This window comes from Achroia grisella, unplaced genomic scaffold (genome assembly GCF_030625045.1).
Source record: "Achroia grisella isolate CSIRO2021 unplaced genomic scaffold, CSIRO_AGI_Agris_v1 utg146, whole genome shotgun sequence".
In the NCBI taxonomy this organism is placed as follows: Eukaryota; Metazoa; Arthropoda; class Insecta; order Lepidoptera; family Pyralidae; genus Achroia; species Achroia grisella.
In genome coordinates, this window is record NW_026712636.1 from 5,391,994 (window position 1) to 5,411,085 (window position 19,092).

At 35.9% G+C, this 19,092-nt stretch overlaps 1 protein-coding gene across 1 annotated transcript; it reads right to left on the reverse strand.

Annotated features, from left to right (window-relative positions):
- Positions 1–12,012: 12,012 nt before the first annotated feature.
- LOC131855591 (insulin receptor-like) lies at positions 12,013–19,064 on the reverse strand. Its single transcript, XM_059206872.1, has 8 exons — positions 18,986–19,064; positions 17,848–18,095; positions 16,289–16,502; positions 15,971–16,111; positions 15,400–15,605; positions 14,836–14,982; positions 14,184–14,346; positions 12,013–13,981 (listed from the first exon to the last, which is right to left on the reverse strand). The coding sequence occupies exons 2-8, from the start codon at positions 17,871–17,873 to the stop codon at positions 12,134–12,136; spliced, it is 2,745 nt and encodes a 914-aa protein (XP_059062855.1). The 5' UTR covers positions 17,874–18,095; positions 18,986–19,064; the 3' UTR covers positions 12,013–12,133.
- Between the last annotated feature and the right edge of the window lie 28 nt (positions 19,065–19,092).

Consider the following 19,092-nt stretch of genomic DNA (forward strand, 5'->3'; position numbering starts at 1 on the left):
ACTCAGTTTAATAGTTCTCTCAATAATATATATAAGGTTCAGCTTTATTAAAATGACGTAAGTTTATTTATAAAATAGTATAGTTTAGGGGGGTCCGGCGGGGGGTTGGAACCACACTAAGGGTCTGGCAATGAGCAGAGCAAGTTATAATACTGTTACGAGCAATATGTGAAAAAATGGAGCATCTTAAAATAACGATTTTGATATGAAATTGTATACACCGTTGTTACCCAGTATACGGTTTCAATGAGTCTGGTATGATAAGGAACCAAGAAAACTGTCTGGCAATTTAGGAAACTCAGTTTGAGAGAACTCTCAATAATATATATAAATTTCAGCTTTATTAAAATGACGTAAGTTTATTTATAAAATAGTATAGTTTAGGGGGTCCGGCGGGGGGTTGGAACCACACTAAGGGTCTGGCAATGAGCAGAGCAAGTTATAATACTGTTACGAGCAATATGTGAAAAAATGGAGCATCTTAAAATAACGAATTTGATATGAAATTGTATACACCGTTGTTACCCAATATACGGTTTCAATGAGTTTGGTAGGATAAGGAACCAAGAAAACTGTCTGGCAATTTAGGAAACTTAGTTTGAGAGAACTCTCAATAATATATATAAATTTCAGCTTTATTAAAATGACGTAAGTTTATTTACAAAATAGTATAGTTTAGGGGGGTCCGGCGGGGGGTTGGAACCACACTAAGGGTCTGGCAATGAGCAGCGCAAGTTATAATACTGTTACGAGCAATATGTGAAAAAATGGAGCATCTTAAAATAACGAATTTGATATGAAATTGTATACACCGTTGTTACCCAATATACGGTTTCAATGAGTCTGGTATTATAAGGAACCAAGAAAACTGTCTGGCAATTTAGGAAACTCAGTTTGAGAGAACTCTCAATAATATATATATAAATTTCAGCTTTATTAAAATGACGTAAGTTTATTTACAAAATAGTATAGTTTAGGGGGGTCCGGCGGGGGGTTGGAACCACACTAAGGGTCTGGCAATGAGCAGCGCAAGTTATAATACTGTTACGAGCAATATGTGAAAAAATGGAGCATCTTAAAATAACGAATTTGATATGAAATTGTATACACCGTTGTTACCCAATATACGGTTTCAATGAGTCTGGTATTATAAGGAACCAAGAAAACTGTCTGGCAATTTAGGAAACTCAGTTTGAGAGAACTCTCAATAATATATATAAATTTCAGCTTTATTAAAATGACGTAAGTTTATTTACAAAATAGTATAGTTTAGGGGGGTCCGGCGGGGGGTTGGAACCACACTAAGGGTCTGGCAATGAGCAGAGCAAGTTATAATACTGTTACGAGCAATATGTGAAAAAATGGAGCATCTTAAAATAACGAATTTGATATGAAATTGTATACACCGTTGTTACCCAATATACGGTTTCAATGAGTCTGGTATGATAAGGAACCAAGAAAACTGTCTGGCAATTTAGGAAACTCAGTTTGAGAGAACTCTCAATAATATATATAAATTTCAGCTTTATTAAAATGACGTAAGTTTATTTCTAAAATAGTATAGTTTAGGGGGGTCCGGCGAGGGGTTGGAACCACACTACGTGTCTGGCAATGAGCAGCGCAAGTTATAATAGTGCTACGAACAATATATGAAAATATGGAGTTTCTTAAAATAACGAATTTGGTATGATTTTTTTTACACCTTTGTTACCTGGTACCTGCCAAAGGAACCACGATCCAGGTTTCATATTTGGGGATCGTTCTTACCTGTGTTGGGGACACACATACAAGAACTTTCACGTTTATTAAAATGACGTATGTCTGGCAGTCGTGGGCTCTTGGGCTATTGATGTTCATTTCTTTATATCATTACATAGTATAAAATAAAGTCACTGTCGCTGTCTGTCCATACCCAAGTATGCTTAAATTTTACTACGCAACTAGTGATTCTAGAGAAAGGTACAATACAAGTACACCCGGGCGAAGCCGGGGCGAATAAACAAGCATTACAAATATATCTGTGAAGTGGAGTCCTATAATGTTTATTCAATGAAACATTTCCTGAAACATCAAAAGTTTCAACGGCCATTAATTTCCAGATACAGAAATGATGTGACCTATATAATTCGAAATTATTCATATTGACCTGTGTAAGTGTGTAAGGACGGACTATATAATTCGAAATTATTCATATTGACCTGTGTAAGTGTGTAAGGACGGTTGTTGAAGTAATAATATATAATATAATGTAATGGTAGGTACTCTACCCAACCACTCACCGCACCGCACCGCACCGCACCGCACCGCACCGCACCGCACCGCACCGCACCGCACCGCACCGCACCGCACCGCACCGCACCGCACCGCACCGCAGTCTTTAATAAAATTATTACCCCGCTACAGATCAAAGCGATGTCTCCGTTTAGTTTGTTTACGTTAGGACATCTGTGATTGGGGTAACATTCTCTCAGTTCGATGATCCGGTTTGTTCTATTATACAATATATTATATGTATATATGTACCTATATAATAGGCTTCAAAACGCAAACATAAGGAAATTATGAAGAATAGATTCTCCGTAAAGTTGAATAGAAATTATTGTTGATGATGAGGGGCGGATCGTGAATTTGTGGGGCCCTGGGCTAAATCTACATAGAGGCCTACCTAATTATATTACTCGACTAAAAAATACACCGACCAAAAACAAGTAAACAGAAATTTACAAAGAAAATTAACATTCTAGATATTTTTTTAATATTCTAAATATCGTTTCAGCGGGGACTGGGGGCTCTTTGCATCCTCGGGGCCCTGGGCTGCAGCCCAAAAAGCCCTTAGGTGGATCCGCTCCTGTTTTACTTCATCATCAATGATGATGAAGAAGAACACATGTTACTTATTTTTTTAAATTACTATTGAGTAATGTGTGATTTCAGAATTAAAACAATTTAAGAACCTGTAACAAGACTAAACTATATCTTTAACTAATACAGCTATCTCTTGACACGCCAGGTCCCTAGAGCGGTGCAAACAGAGCGGTGAACGCAGTGCCATCGGCTTGTATGGATATACATACAGATATACATACAAGGATATAACTACAGCTTCGTTTGTGTCTTTGCGCACCTACAAATCCGTTCCGATGACTCTCAACAGTTTTATTGTATACTGTGTGATGGTGGCGCTACAGCCTATCCTGTGACTATATAAATGTGTGTTGTCAACTATGAGGTAAGAACTGGTACAAAAGTCGATCATTACGCTTGAGAGGTACTGCTTCAGTGGAGACATGTGGGCCGACTGTTTGTTTACAAATAACAATATAATAATAAAACATATTTATTGGTAAAGACAAAATACTGGTTTATATAGTTTTGTATGTATACATTTGATGACTTCGGTCGACTTCCGCTGGTCGCGTATTCGTTTCCTGGCAGGGTACAAATATTTGTATTCGTGAGTATGATTGTTTGTGTCTGGTTTTTTTCTATTTGTATCAGTTATCTAGTACTCATAACATAAGCTTTAGCTAGCTAACTTAAGTCTAGATGGCGCTGTGTGAATTGTCCTGAGATTATTATTGTCGCTGATCATTCTGGGCCTCCGCCGGTACCTGCCTCCTTCTGTCTTCGCATTTCTACATCTGATATTGTTTCGTAGCGTGACCGACCTATTTTTTACATATACACGTTCATTCAAACCGACCGTCTCCAGTACTGTATTACGAATGCAGTCTGCAAGCTTTAAACCCTCGAGACTCACATTTCAGTGCCGTTTATTCTACTTTCATTGGCTTCCTTACAAATACATGCCCAACTCTCGCTAACAAACAATGGTACCTACGGGCGACTACTTAAATCTCTAACGACACAAATGTCGTATATTGCCCGTTGCAAGCAGCTCGGATGAATTTTGAAAAGCTTTTTATTAGGAATGTGTATGTATCATTTATATGCCAAAATTGTATCGCATACACACAAAATACGAAGGCGTATATTAGGTACCTCCGTATCTCAGCACATCGAGTCGCAACGCGAGCTTCAAAGCGTTCGTGGCCCAGGTCCCCACCAACATGCTGCCCACCTTCATGAAGGAGGACTACTGGCCGAAGGGCGTGGTGTACCGGCGCGGGACTACCGTGGCAGATTGCCATCGTCAGTGACGTGACCATAGAGACAATTTTATTTTACATATTTTATTATTATTTCTTATGTATGTTAGTCTATAAGGTATTTATAATATGGGCCATGTTGCCTGAATTAAATAAATAATTAATTAAATAAATTTATTTTAGTAATATATATAACTAAAATTGGAGTGTCTGTTTGTAATATTGAATGCATAATATGAATATAAATACGGTGCATTACCAAAATAACATTTTTTACAATTTTTGTCAGTCTGTTTGTTCCGGCTAATCTCTGAAATGGCTGGACCGATTTTGACGGGGCTTTTATTGGCAGGTAGCTAATGTAATAGCAATAACTTAGGCCACTTTTATTTCAGATAAATAGTTAAATTCCACGCGGACGAAGTCGCGGGTTGGTACAGCTTGTAAATAAATAAATTTATGAAGTCTGTTGTAAATGTTGCCATAGCGACAGGTGGGGTCAGCGTCGGAGTGTGTCAAGTGTGATGATTGGTGTCGATTTTGGAGTAGAGTTGATAGTCGTGGCTGTACATAGATTACATAGATTTATGTTGGGTACACGTAGGTACGTACGTACCCCCTGCGTAGGGGAGATAATCCCTCCCGGCCGTTTGTCTTGTTGAATTGCTTTTTAACAACGGTTAAGTACGGTCAAACGATTCAAGTGTTCATTGTGTTCTGAGACTGAGATACTATTAAAGGGATGAAATTTAAAGTTTTCTCCGTTGAAAGTTAAGTAGAACTATATATCCAGGTGATACTCATAGGTGTGATAGAAAAATCAGCGCTGTAGTGACACGCTGCGGCACCAGCTGAGTGGAGGCCCTTTCGGCTCATAGCGAAATATTAGTTTAAATGTTTTTTTTTATTCTGTACTATGATGCTGAATATGTGATTATTATTATTATTATTAAATTATCAATGAACGAGTATATGTACTTGTTATTCTGTATTGACCAATAATGACTATGTTCAGGTCAATACAGATATACAGATACGTACGCATACAGACTATAGAATAGAATAGAATAGAATAGAATAGAAAATCATTTATTCAAATATTGAATACTTTTGAAAATCATTTATTGTTTTTTCAAATAATTGAAGCATTTTTGTAATACTATATAGTCATGATTATCTAAAATAAAAAAATAATTTTTTTTTATCTACCGCTCATTCTCTCATCACAAGAAGAACGAGCAAGAAACTTGTGTGTTGCTCTTTTAAATAATCCTTGTAAGTTTACATTTACAAGTCGAAACGTGTGAATACAAACTACCAACCAGCATTAATTTTTTTGGGTCAAATATAAATATACAGTAAGATTAAATCAGTCGTGTAGAAGTAGAAACTGAACAAAAGCAACGAAACTTCTAAATACAAAACCCAGCAATTTCCGTCGCCATGGAATAGTCTTTTATGGCGCTTTGTATGGAGTCTTGCCTTGTGCACCCTGTGCCAAAAAAGGGCGATCAAATCCGTCGAACTACAGGCCAATCGCATCTCCACTCTCCAAGGTGATGGAGCGTGTAATTAATACACAGCTCCTTGGATACCTAGAGGATCACGATCTATTGAGCAATCGTCAGTATGGCTTCCGCCATAATCGCTCAACTCATGATCTTTTAGCGTATCTCACACACCGCTGGGCTCTTGCCATCGAGAGTAAAGGTGTGGCTTTGGCAGTCACTTGGCAGTCACTTTGGCAGGCCTTGAAATAGCGAAGGCATTCGGGTGGCATCAAGGTCTCCTATCGAAATTACCCTCGTACGGAATACCAGAGGGATTATGATTATGATATGCAAATGGGTCGCTAGTTATAGTAATATATTTTGATGTAGTGTAATACTAAATCAAAATATATTTCTATATTTTTATGTTGATATATATTCACGGAGATCCTCCGTATTCTATCCATAAGTAGTCTACAGTAGATTAGAACCTAATCCCAAGTGATCCCGAGAAAACCGCGAATGTTTATGGTCTAAAAATCTTTCCACGCGCCGCGGTAGTCCCAGTGTTTTGTGCGAGCTATGTACATCTATACATATAAATAAAATTGGAGTGTCTGTTTGTAATATTGAAATAATCGTTTTTTACTACATGCATATGAATATAAATACGGTACGGTCTGAAATACATTATAAAATAATATTTGACAAATAAGCTTAGTGTGATACTAAGCTTATTTGTTATATGGTTTAATATGACTATTTCATGTACTGAGAATAGACTTAGTCCAAAACATACTTTAATCACATCAGTATGCAAAAATCTTATTACTGGTCATATATTAATAAAATATAAATATATATCATCGGTTAAATAGAAACATGGCAGTATTAAAAATGTAAATTTTTACAAAACAATCATTTAAAGTTTCTACCGTCCCATATAACATTTTTAAAATTTTTGTCTGTCTCTTTGTTCCGGCTAATCACGGAAATGGCTCGACCGATTTTGACGGGACTTTTTCAGCAGGTAGCTGATGTAATAAGGAGTAACTTAGGCTAGTTTTATTTTACAAAAATAAAGTTAAATTCCACGCGGATGAAGTCGTCGGTGCAGCTAGTATACCTAATATATTTTTGGATCCAAGTGTGCTACACTTGTGCACATCTATAATACGTCGCGTGTTGTCTCACTACAATATTATATTATAGAAAGTTACGAAACGAAGCGGAATGACGAAAAGTTGTTTGTTGGTTTTATGCTTTGTTCGTGTTGATAGTGGCGCTGGGATTGTTGCTCTCTAGTTTCCTATTGAACGTTCCGTTTGCCCAAATATAATTACTACCTAGCTGAAGACTTCGCAATTAATAAATTAAGTGCTAAGTATATAACAAGCCGCGACAATGGACTTGTAAATCTATACATATAAATAAAATTGGAGTGTCTGTTTGTAATATAGAAGCAACTGTTTTTTACTACATGCATATGAATATAAATACGGTACATACACCAAAATAACACTTTTTACAATTTTTGTCTGTCTGTCTGTTTGTTTGTTCCGGCTAATCTCTGAAATGGCTAAACCGATTTTGACGGGATTTTTATTGGCAGATAGCTAATGTCATAAGGAGTAACTTAGACTAATTTTATTTTAGAAAATTAACGTTAAATTCCACGGACTGACGAAGTCGCGGGTATCGGCTAGTGTAAAATAAACGTAGAGCACTTGTCGCTGATGAATTTCAAATTATTTTTGTGGAGCTGCTAGCACGGAATATATAAGTATGCACTTAGTAACGTACCGTCGTGTGTACTTTAGTTTTGTAAAGCAATTATAATTAATCAAAAGGCTACGGAACCGTCCTGTATACATGATATGAGTTATGAAACAGAATTAAATAAGAAATTGAAATTCAAAATATCTTTATTCATGTAGGTCTATCACAGACTCTTATGATATGTCAAATGTACCGTCAGTTCGGAATGATTTCGAGATGAGAAGAACTGACAAGAAACTCAACTCGTATTCTTCTCAAATAAATGTTGTACATGTTTATAATGATACACAGTCATTAAATTTCAAATTTTGGAAAATAGAGTGACCACCAGCATATGCTATTGCAAAAACAAATAGTGTAATCAGTGTTCGTAACCCAAACAGACCAGTCCCCAGAAGCAGCACCAGTTCACGAGTATGACGAATGAGCCAGCCATTATTGCACTCAACCATATTAGAGGGAGCACATCGACCCGGCCCACCACGCCGCCACAAGTTTGAACTTTATAGCGAGCATGACTGTTTCAAGTTACTCCACTACGTCATTTATATTATTTACAGCATAGGCTGTACCGATCACAGTTTTCACCCATTACAATATTTAATTTATATTATTTAAATTACAACATGTCATTAATAATTTTATAATAAGTTTATGTGACGTTTAATACAGTGATTATTATGTCAATGGGAAAGTTATATGCCTCAGAACAAAAGTTAAAATTGTAATTAAGTCCACGCATTGCAGTAATTTAAGTTTTTTTATAACACAGGGGACAAACGAACTTATTTCTTTGCTGCTCATGAGCAGCAGTAATCACTTACCATCAGGTGAGCCGCATCACCTGATGGTAAGTGATTACCGCCGCCCATGAGCACCCGCAACACCAAGGAAATTGCAAGTACGTTGTCGGGCTTTTAAAAAGAAATAAGCTCATTTCTTGAAGGTTTCGATATCGTATATATAAGTAGTCGTTTATTTTATACTAAACTTTAGCTTTTAAAGGTTTGTAAGTAGTAAGTACCTAGTCTTTCGACGCCATACTTACGTATAAGCTTGACACAATAATTTGTTGCGGTTATTTGATAGTAACAGAAAGGTCTGGACATCAAATATTACGTATCCCAGTGTCATCACGTCACACGTGACGGTGATACTACCATTGTACTGTCTGTGACAACAATTGCACTATTGTCAGGGTACCGCACGAATTGTAGCTTCACAACAGAAATTTGTACGTCTGTCTGTACTTCACGATACTACCAAGGTAGATCCTGTATTTTGTTAGGTAAATTATTTGTTAATTATATATATATTTTTTTAACTTATTTATAACTCTTTATTGTACCTTTATAGTATGTAGGTACTAAAGGGGAATCTCTTCCAGACATACTTTGGGTAGAAGAGAAAAGACAGAAGGTGGTGGAAGGCGCAAGATGGAATGAATAAACATAAATAATAATAGTAATATATATATATATACATATCTTATACATAAAACACATAAAATGTATCATTTAAAATTAAAGAAATATATGTATTCGGTAATTATTTAATATGCAATTAAGAAAGAGACAATCATTACATAGTATATAACAAAGTCGCTGTCGCTGTCTGTCCGTCCTTATGTATGCTTAAATCTTTAAAACTACGCAACGGATTTTGAGCGGTTTTTTTTACTAGATACAGTGATTCTAGAGGAAGGTTTATATGTATAATACATGTACACCCGGGCGACGCCTAGGTGAGTAGCTAGTTTAGTATAAAGGAAGGATAGCGGAAAGAAAATTTATTGGAAGAGATAGTGTGATTAAACAGAGTTTTCAAATGAAATTTATTTAGACTATTCTGAATGAGCACCTCTGTAGAATAGATAAAATAGAATAGAATAGAAAATCATTTATTCAAATAAACTTAATTTAAGCACTTTTGAATAGTCATAACAATTTTTTTTATCTACCGCTCGTTCGGAAATCTTTCTCATCACAAGAAGAACGAGCAAGAAACTTGTGTGTTGCTCTTTTAAATAATCCTTGTAAGTTTACATTTACAAGTCGAAACGTGTGAATACAAACTACTAACCAGCACTAATTTTTTAAGTAAGATTAAATCAGTCGTGTAGAAGTAGAAACTGAACAAGAACAACGAAATTTCTCAATACAAAAAATAGTGAATCTGAAAACATGGAGTTTGCATAAAAGCTCCTTAGATGTGAAATAAAATTGTACGAGGAAAGAATTTTTCTAAATTCCCTCGAGAACGGGAGATAATGGGCAGGTACGTACACAGAGCGAGGGCGGCGCTACCGGTACACTAACGAAACTCTATGACAATAAATATGCAATAATTTACTAATTCTAAATGAACACATGATGTACTTGAACTGAAGATTGAACGAAAACTAAATCAAACGTATTTTTTTTATACTACGATGGTGGCAATCAAGCATACGGCCCTTCTGATGGTAAATGGTTACCGTAGCCTATGGACGCTGTAAACCCCATGCTGTAGTCTCGTGGAAAAACCTCGGCAGGAAGTTCATTCCACAATGTAAGTGTACGCGGGAGGAAGCTCCTCTGAAACCGCATATTCATTACCACCAAATGTTGGAATATTCCAATAGTTATATCATATAATACTATTTACTATTTTCCTTCATCATCATTATATTTTGTTAATTTTTAGTTTACGCCTGTTCATGTCATATTACCTACCTGTTCGATATTTCATTTAGAAAAAGAATAGAAATTCATTTAATCAAATAAAGTTACATTGAAGCACTTTTGAATAGTCATCACATTTTTTTAAATCTACCGCTCGTTCGGAAAGCTGTCTCATCACAAGAAGAACGAGCGAGAAATTTGCGTATTGCTCTTTTAAATAATTTTATTCTTATTTTACATTTTTAAGTTTAAGTGTGTGAATACAAACTGCCAATTAGCACTAATTCAATTAAATAATCAAATTGAAAAAATTTCAATCCATTTCCCAAAGGTTGCCTTAAAAAGATTGCTTTCAGCAATAAGGCCGCCTTATTGTAACGATACATATCCTTTGTTATATTGTTTGTGCCTCTTCTTTACTGTATGTTCGAAATAAAGTATATTCTATCTATCTATCTATATTATATCAAATACGCAAAAATAATATAACCCAATGATGAGCAACGAAATGCGAAATTGTTAATTTGAGGCACTAATTAATAAAGGCGATGACTTAATGATGTTCAATAATTGTACTCGCAACATTTTTAAACACTTAACTAAGATAAACATATACGGTCTATACATATAAATAAAATTGGAGTGTCTGTTTGTAATATTGAAATAACCGTTATTTAATACATGCATATGAACAAAAATGCGGAACATTTACCAAAATAATATTTTTTACAATTTTTATCTGTCTGTCTGTTTGTTTTGACTAATCTCTGAAATGGCTGAACCTATTTTAACGGGACCTTTATTGGCAGGTAGCTGATGTAATAAGGAGTAACTTAGGCTAATTTTATTTTAGAAAAATAAAGTTAAATTCCACGCGGCAGAAGTCGCGGGAACAGCTAGTATATTAATATAAACACTTCCAGCAGTTACTTTGTGTCCGTCGTGAATCTAATTAATTAATGTTCCCTTTCGTTTCGTAGTTGTTGTTCGTCGAATTTAAATAAGCAAGAGTAAATATTATTACGGCTTTTCATCACTACACGAATTGAGAGCTGTCATTTATTAAACAGACTCCGTTCGTCCATTTTGGTAACTGAATTTCATAATCAGTTATGAATGAAAAGTTTGTTGTTCACCGTTCCGTGAGTACCGACCGATTATATTATTATATTAGCTGTGCCTGTGGTTTCACCCGTGTCTGTGAAATTTATAGCCTATATGTTATTCTGATAGCTGCATTACTGTAAAATTTCATCAAAATCCGTTCAGTAGATTATGCGTGAAAGAGTAACAAATATACATCCATACTCACAAACTTTCGCATTTATAATATTAATAAGAAATACAGCTGTATGTTTGACTGTCACCGAGTTTAGGGAAAGAATTTTATACGTTTAAAATTTTTAGGAAAGTAATAAAATAAAACTCGAAATATCTATTGGTTAGTGAGTAATATCCTCTGCGTAACAACCACTTAGTTTGTTGTAAATTTAATATAGATTTATACTCCACCCATAGGAAATTGCCTAGACGGGGCGGTGTCTGAAGGCATCCAATGAAATGCACCGAGAAATGTGAGCAGTTTCTCTTTCTTGTCTATATTCTTTTTCTATATCATTAAAAAAAAAACAGAATAAATAGAAATAGAAATAATCTTTTTCAAATAAACTCATTACAAGCACTTTTGAATACTCATATTTTGATTCTACCACTCATTCGCAATGCAGATTCATCACAAGAAGAATGAGCAAGAAGCTTGCTCTTTTGAATAGGTTTTTTTATATGTAAATAATTACAGTATAAGATATAAGAGGCATGCGATAATCAACATGGAAACCGCTACGCACTCATTCTTAGTGCAATCAGATAATATTGTCAGCGCTATGGATTTTAAGTTTTTCTATAAAAACATTATTATCGTTAATGAACTCTTCAATTTTATAGTAGGTAAGCTTTTTACAAAGCAAGTGTTTTATATGACATTTAAATCTTTCAGGCAGATTTATAACAGGCTGGTATGATATAGTATGGTATGAATTACAATGATAATAGTTTTATGTATAAAATATTTTATTGTAGGTCTCTTAAAATTTTACATTGTATAATTATTGTGATCTACAAACACGGAGAGAGGCACTAGGTCTGATAACATGAAAGGCGGTTCAGTATCGGTCATATTATATGTAGGCGTCATGTCTATAAGAGGAACCTGGTCTGTATTATCTCTTTTCTTACAATATACACACACCGCAATCGAAGTTATAAATAACAAAAGCCCGAACAGAACAGCAAACCACCAGTTCTGAGTGTACTCTGTGACTGCAATGACAGTTTTCCACTCACCACACGCATTGCTCTGTGCAAGGCTGGATGAACAAACTCTGACGTAGTATTTTTTCGTTACTATATACTTAACAACTAAATTAAATTTCTCAGCAGCTACACACCACACATTTGGTGAGAATTCAATGTCATCAGTCTCTGTAATTTTTGGAATGAGCACTTGCACAGAGTAGGACAGTACAATGCCGTTCACAAAATCAGGCGGTTTCCATTTTACCGAAATCTCACCGTCGTCGTTCGCATTCGCATAAGTTAACTTAGGTACATCCGCATAATCTGAATACAAAGTTCTAACCACACTTCGTGCAGAGCGACTGCAAATATCTCCAACACAAGCGCGCAACCGGAATCTATAATCTCTATACGGTGCTAAGCCACCGATTTGAAAGTCATTCTGTGGTCCACTAATATTTAGAAACATGGTACGAACAAACCTTCCTAACGTTGTATTAGTAGGAGCCTTCTCCTCATCAATATTGCAGTCAGAATCTTCGTCACTACAAAAATCAAGGTAATCTTCAACTAGAGCACCCGCGGTGACAGTCGACAGAACTCCACACATTGATTCGCAGCTTCTATCATAATCAGATGGAGGTCTCATCACCACGGCGTGGCGAAAGTAGTCTATTTCCGGTATATTGTCGTCTTTGCAATGATTTCGAATCCCCACATTTTTTAAATTAATATCTATAATAGTTAAATCAATTTCATATCGCGTTATATGCGGACGGTACACTTTGTGGTCCACCCATCTCAAAACTACAAGCGTTGAAGAATTTGCGACTAGTTCAGAAATAAAAGGTGGCTCTGGTTTGCCAACTGGTGTCGTAAAATTGAAAATGGTGCTTCTTGCAAGATATTTTCGTGGAGCGTCATAACTTTCTATACATAGTGCGTAAGTGGACGCTGGTCGCAAAGATGTCAGTTCCACTAGACCATTTTTACCAAAATGTATTGGAACATTTATAGCATGCCATTCAGAGTCACTGCAAGTTTCAGGCACAAACATCTTGTGCGACCCGATGGGTAGCCGTATGTACAATATGGTGTAGTGTACGTCCGGCTCCTCCATTGGAGTGAACATCACCAGAGCAGAACTTTCGTTCACTACTCGTATTTGAAGGCCCACGGACGCGTACTTGCAGCCACCGCTGTAACCGTTACTGTGCAGTAGATCAGAATTGTCAGGCTTCACTGGAAACAAACGATTCAATTGTTCTATGTGGTTGATACACAAAACGGGATTACGGGAGAAGTTAAGCGCGCCGCGGCCAATTTTTAGATTATTCGTCACGTTTGGGGTGAATAACGATTGAAGATTAACCATACCGTCTACGACGAGACTGTATTTATTGTCTTTTAAATTTCTACCACCGATATACCGAAGAGAGGATAAGAATTCTAAGGACGTTATAACGAGTGATCCATAAATGACAATAAAGTCTGAAACTTCTTCTATCTGACCGAGGTATGTTCTCAGTTCATCCATTGCTTCTGGAATCGCTCTGATGTGTACTGTGAGGGAGCCGTTGATGTAGACGCACCTCTGAGCGGCCTGTATGGCGCTCGTTGCTTGTATAACCAAACTGTTGCAAGTCTGAAATTCAACACTACATTTATTTTCCACCAAGTAAATTTCACAGTAAATAACAACATTTCAGTACATCTTAGACGCTAATTTAAAATTAGCAACTTATTTAAAATGATTCAAACTAACTGATCCATTTACAATTATAATAAAGATTTGAGTTGTCGCTTCTCCATTGTTAGATACTATTCAAATAAAAGTTATAATTAACCTTGTGACATTTGGGACAGAGTCTGCAGCTTATGTTATTTGAGATGTTAGAAACGACGTAGCCCAGTGGGCAATCAAAGACACAGGTGTTGTTCCATGGCCATCCTTTTAAATGAGAGCATTCTTCTTTATCTAAACAATACTTGTTCATTGATAGAAGTAATCTGAAATAATATAAATGTCTTATTCAATTACATGTGTACAGAGCATTGTGACATTAAAATTAAGAAATTCATTGTTATTAAAATAGAAGATGCTAAAATTATATAACAACATTTCTTTATGTACCTACAATGGTAAACAAGCTGAGGTCCCACCTAATTGTAAGCGATAACTGTGGCCTGAATATACAGACAGGGATGTTATCCCTACACCTAAGTGATCTCGGACGGCGCGGTTTCAAAGGCGCATCTTCCCGCGTACACTTATATTGTGGAATGTAGTGTACCTGCTGTAGTTTTCTTTAGAGACTACAGCATGGGTATTGTCAAAAAAAATGTTAAGGTTTCTTAGGTTCGGCAACGTGCAAATAATACCCCTGTTGGTTTTTCAGTTTCAGACGTCCATAACTTACGGTGACCGTTTACCATTAGACGGGACGTATGTTTGTTTACCACCATCTGGATATATAAAAAAATGACGGTAATACTAACGTATTATTTGGACATTTGGACAGACAGCGCCCTTTGTATGTATAATTTCGACAAACACTGCAACTGTTTCCGTTGGTCTTCTTACAGCCGAGACATTGTTCGCTGCATTTGTCTGCTTCAGGCCCCTCTACGTAACGCTGACATTTTCTGTACACACATTATTATCATTCTTATTAAATAGTCATCAAAAATAATGTGTTGCATAATGCTACACAGATAAGCTACATTTATATATAATTAAACAGAATCTTATTAAATATTTTATTCATTATGTAAAAGTATCAAGATTTTTAATTATCAACAATACATTACTCGCAATATTTTGTAGCAAAACAATACATTTTATATATTTAGAGAGATTAGTCTACAAAAACTTGTGTCTAAAATAAAATGTTGCAATTAAAATTGTATAAAACGAACTTATTTATTTTATATTTATACGCGGTCGACACCTCTCGTGATTCAGGCGTTCATAGGCTACGGTAACCATTTACCATCAGATGGGCCGTATGCCACCATCGTAGTATAAAAAAAATAATTATATATTCATTATGGTCCACCGACTTGTAATTCCAGCAGTAGTTCGTTTCCACATCACTAGTACACCTGCACGTGGAGACGCATTGCATCTTAACGTCGGACGAGCCAAGCACGTGGCGGGACCTGGGCGCTATGATCTTCCAATTGATCGTGTTCAGGTAACAGGCCTGCGGCGCGGCCCACACTATTATCCCGCCCCGATCTATTCTCAACAGACTGTACAAGCCGATCTGAAACGCATGACACACAACTACACACAACTACAGCAACTAAATCGATACGTATTAATGAAAACTAAACATATACCACGTTCAAATAGAATAGAATCTTATATAGAAGATAAGTCTTTAACGCATAACATAGTTGCCTAAAGAAATTAGAAAAATCAATTTAACGTATTAAGTTAATCTGTTGAGAAGGGCTAAGGCTGCAATAGAAATTAGATAATTTATGAAAAAATTTAAACAATTTACAATAGATAAAAATATTTGTACTGTACAGGAATCTAACCCGAGACAGTCGAAAGTAGGTGAAGCGGTGGTGTGTTAAAGCGCTAGGTCACCGGCCGCCTAGGCCGAAGCTAGAATGTACTAACCTCTTTGAGATTGGGCATGTCGTAAACGATCAGTGAATAGTCGTTCAATAATTGTGCTCCTCGTATTCTAGTCAGGTTCGGGAACAACTGTCCGATTGACTCTAAACCAATCACTCGATAGAACACCACATATCCAGTAACCTGTACAAAAACATCTCTATTGCAATGACAGTTGGAAATCTCACAAAATGTACGTAACAAAAGCTGCTTCAACTGTTCTTACTCAGTTTAGTCGGCAAAAAATATTCTTTGTGAATTATATACATTTTCTGAGGCGCTCAGGCCTGAATTTAAAAGTACACGAGACTTTCTACTTACCTCTCTGAGATTAAACGATATTCCCTCAAAATCGTCTCTCTTCGCTTTCTCTAAAAGCGAAACTTGAAGGTTTCCAACCACTACCATGCAGTTCTTTAATTCATTCAATTTCTCCAATGTGTTGCAGATCATTTTGCTGCATACACCATTGTTCTCAAACGGCATGCTATCTAGACTTTGTCCAAACACATGGCAGGCACTAAACAGAATAACCCTGGAAGAGACAGAGTTTTAAAGTAGTGTACCCATTATTAAAATCATCTCTCTATGAGGAAGTATATCATCAGTACCATAAGCAAATAACTGAACAATCAGTCATTTCTCTTCTATTATCGCACCCTTTGCTGTGGAACACAAAGTGTGAACGAGCCGCTTGTACCACAGAAATACGTGAAATCTTGTTTAAAGTTCGAAAACATTCAGAAAATGCGTTCAATAGCAATGTACAATTCTGAAATATCAGAATTACTGTCTAGTCAAAACGAAAAATAACAAATTTGATAAAAGATGAAGCGTGAGCAAATTGTACAATCCAAATATTGAACAGAGGAATATTACCGAACACCATTCGTTTCAATATCTAGGTTTATCTAAAAGTTGAGCCCTCCGTCACTATTTTAGCTTTATTCTAGCCAATAACGCACATATAACATATCTATATACCATACCTACGTACAAATAGTAATGTGACGATACATATGAAAAAGAAGAACATAGCAAGAATGTTACGAAGGCATGTAATGAAAACGATGATAGGAATGACACTGGAACCTGCTCGTAAGTGCTCCCGAACAGTGCGGTTTCGGAGGATCTTCCTACCGTATTACTACATTTCTTGGAATGAACTCCATACCAAGGTTTTCTGGCAAGACTAAAGCATAGGATGTTTCAGGAAGGGTATATTCAGGTTTCTGAAAGGTTAGCAACGGCACGTGATACCCCTGGTATCTTATGCTTTCATAAGCTACAGTAACCTTTTACCATTAGATAGATCGTATTCCTATTTGCCGAAGACGTAGTATAAAAAAAATCATTACCTAATATAAAACAAAGTCGCTGTCGCTGTCTGTCCCTATGTATGCTTAAATCTTTAAAACAACGCAACGGATTTTGAAGGTGTTAATTTTAATAGATAGAGTGATTCAAGAGGAAGGTTTATATATATAATACATACATATACCTGCACGAAGCCGGGGCGAGTAGCTAGTAAAAAATAAATCAGAAAAGTTGCAAAAGAATATAAGTAAAATAAATACGGATGGGCTTGTTATGTAGGTATGAAATATGAAATGTTAATTGGCGGTACATTTCCGACATCTCGTACCGTATGCACGTGTTGGCACTGGAATTTTCCTTTATATAAATCCATCTGAAACTCAGTCACATAAAAACAGAGTATTGAAGATAAAATAACATTTTGCAGGATATACCCAATACGTGTGAATGTGTGCGTGTGTTTGTGTGTGTGTGTGTGTGAGAAGCAAGTGTTCATTAAGCGGTATGTGTAGTATAGACATAGTCGTACTTCGTAACGTTAATTAGAAGTCACAAAACAATACCATGTGAGAGCTAACGTCGCCGCCATGACACTTTCAGTTTCTTTGACTTGCCAAACTTCTTGTATTTTCGTGATCGAGTGATACGATTCTTCAATATAAAACTTCTAAATAACTTCAGATATATATATCTTGAAACTCGTAAAGAAAAACACATTGTCTTTTCTAACAATTTCCAATGTTTTAAGTCACTCGCATAATATTTGTTGAACAAAAGTTTTTTCTTCTTTGTATCGATTAAACGTAGATACCTATGCAATCGCAGTTAAAGTATTTAACATTAAACAAGTACATAACAGTTGGAGTATACTTAATTGTATTTTATTCCACAAAAAAATCCGATTGCTTGAACACTTAGAACGAAACGGTAATAATTTAACAATTCGTTGTATAAAATCATTAGGATGATTCTCTTTTTGAAATCTGCTAGAAATATGATTCAACACACACCTAGCCAATCATTCGAGAACGTGGCACCAAAGATTTTAGGTCGAACTATACGAAACGCGTTACATAAAGGCTCCTGACACAGCCCAGTGATAGATTGCGACTTGTTTCATGTTTCAATCAAAAAGCATGGGAAGTCTCACTCGCCCTCTGATTAAAACAACGTAAAAGTAGTGATTTTCAGTCGAAAAATTCTGTAGTTCCGTGGCTAGAACTTTGGGTTCCGCGGACTTGTTAAGTGTGACCGGCCACGTACTACTTATTGGCATATAGATTAACAATTTAAAGAATTGTACTGATTTCTATTATGTACAACACTTATCTGTGATTATATTAAATAAAGATAGAAGAATAGCTACCATCACACTTCATTTTGTAATGCTTTTTCTAACATTGAATAGGAAATATGTGACACAAAAATAAAAATTGTGTTGACATAACAAAAATATAACATTATCAGTTTTTTTTCGTGGTACTACAAATATAAGAACAGCCTATTCATTAGAATGCATGTACTTTTTAATATTATGATGGTCGTGCGAACATTTCTTGACTACATCAAAATGAAACCTCACAAAACTTTATTTCATCAAACATCACAGAATCGAGTAGACGCCATAAGATCCGAGCGAGCCACGTGAAACTGGGATTGTATAATTGTATTATTTTATCACACGTTATACTCGTCACGTACAATATTATGTATTAAATATAGTTTTATTTTCCTTAATTTAATTAGCACACACTATCAAAATGTCCCGGTTGGCACCAGTTCAATCCTAGTACTGACACTTAGTTACA

Coding starts and splice junctions, on each gene's coding strand:
- LOC131855591 (XM_059206872.1), bottom strand. CDS start 17,873: ATGGCGGCGACGTTAGCTCTCACATG. Junction 15,606..15,970: donor ACATGCCCAATCTCAAAGAG/GTTAGTACATTC, acceptor CATGCGTTTCAG/ATCGGCTTGTACAGTCTGTT. Junction 13,982..14,183: donor TCTGTCCCAAATGTCACAAG/GTTAATTATAAC, acceptor GTTGAATTTCAG/ACTTGCAACAGTTTGGTTAT.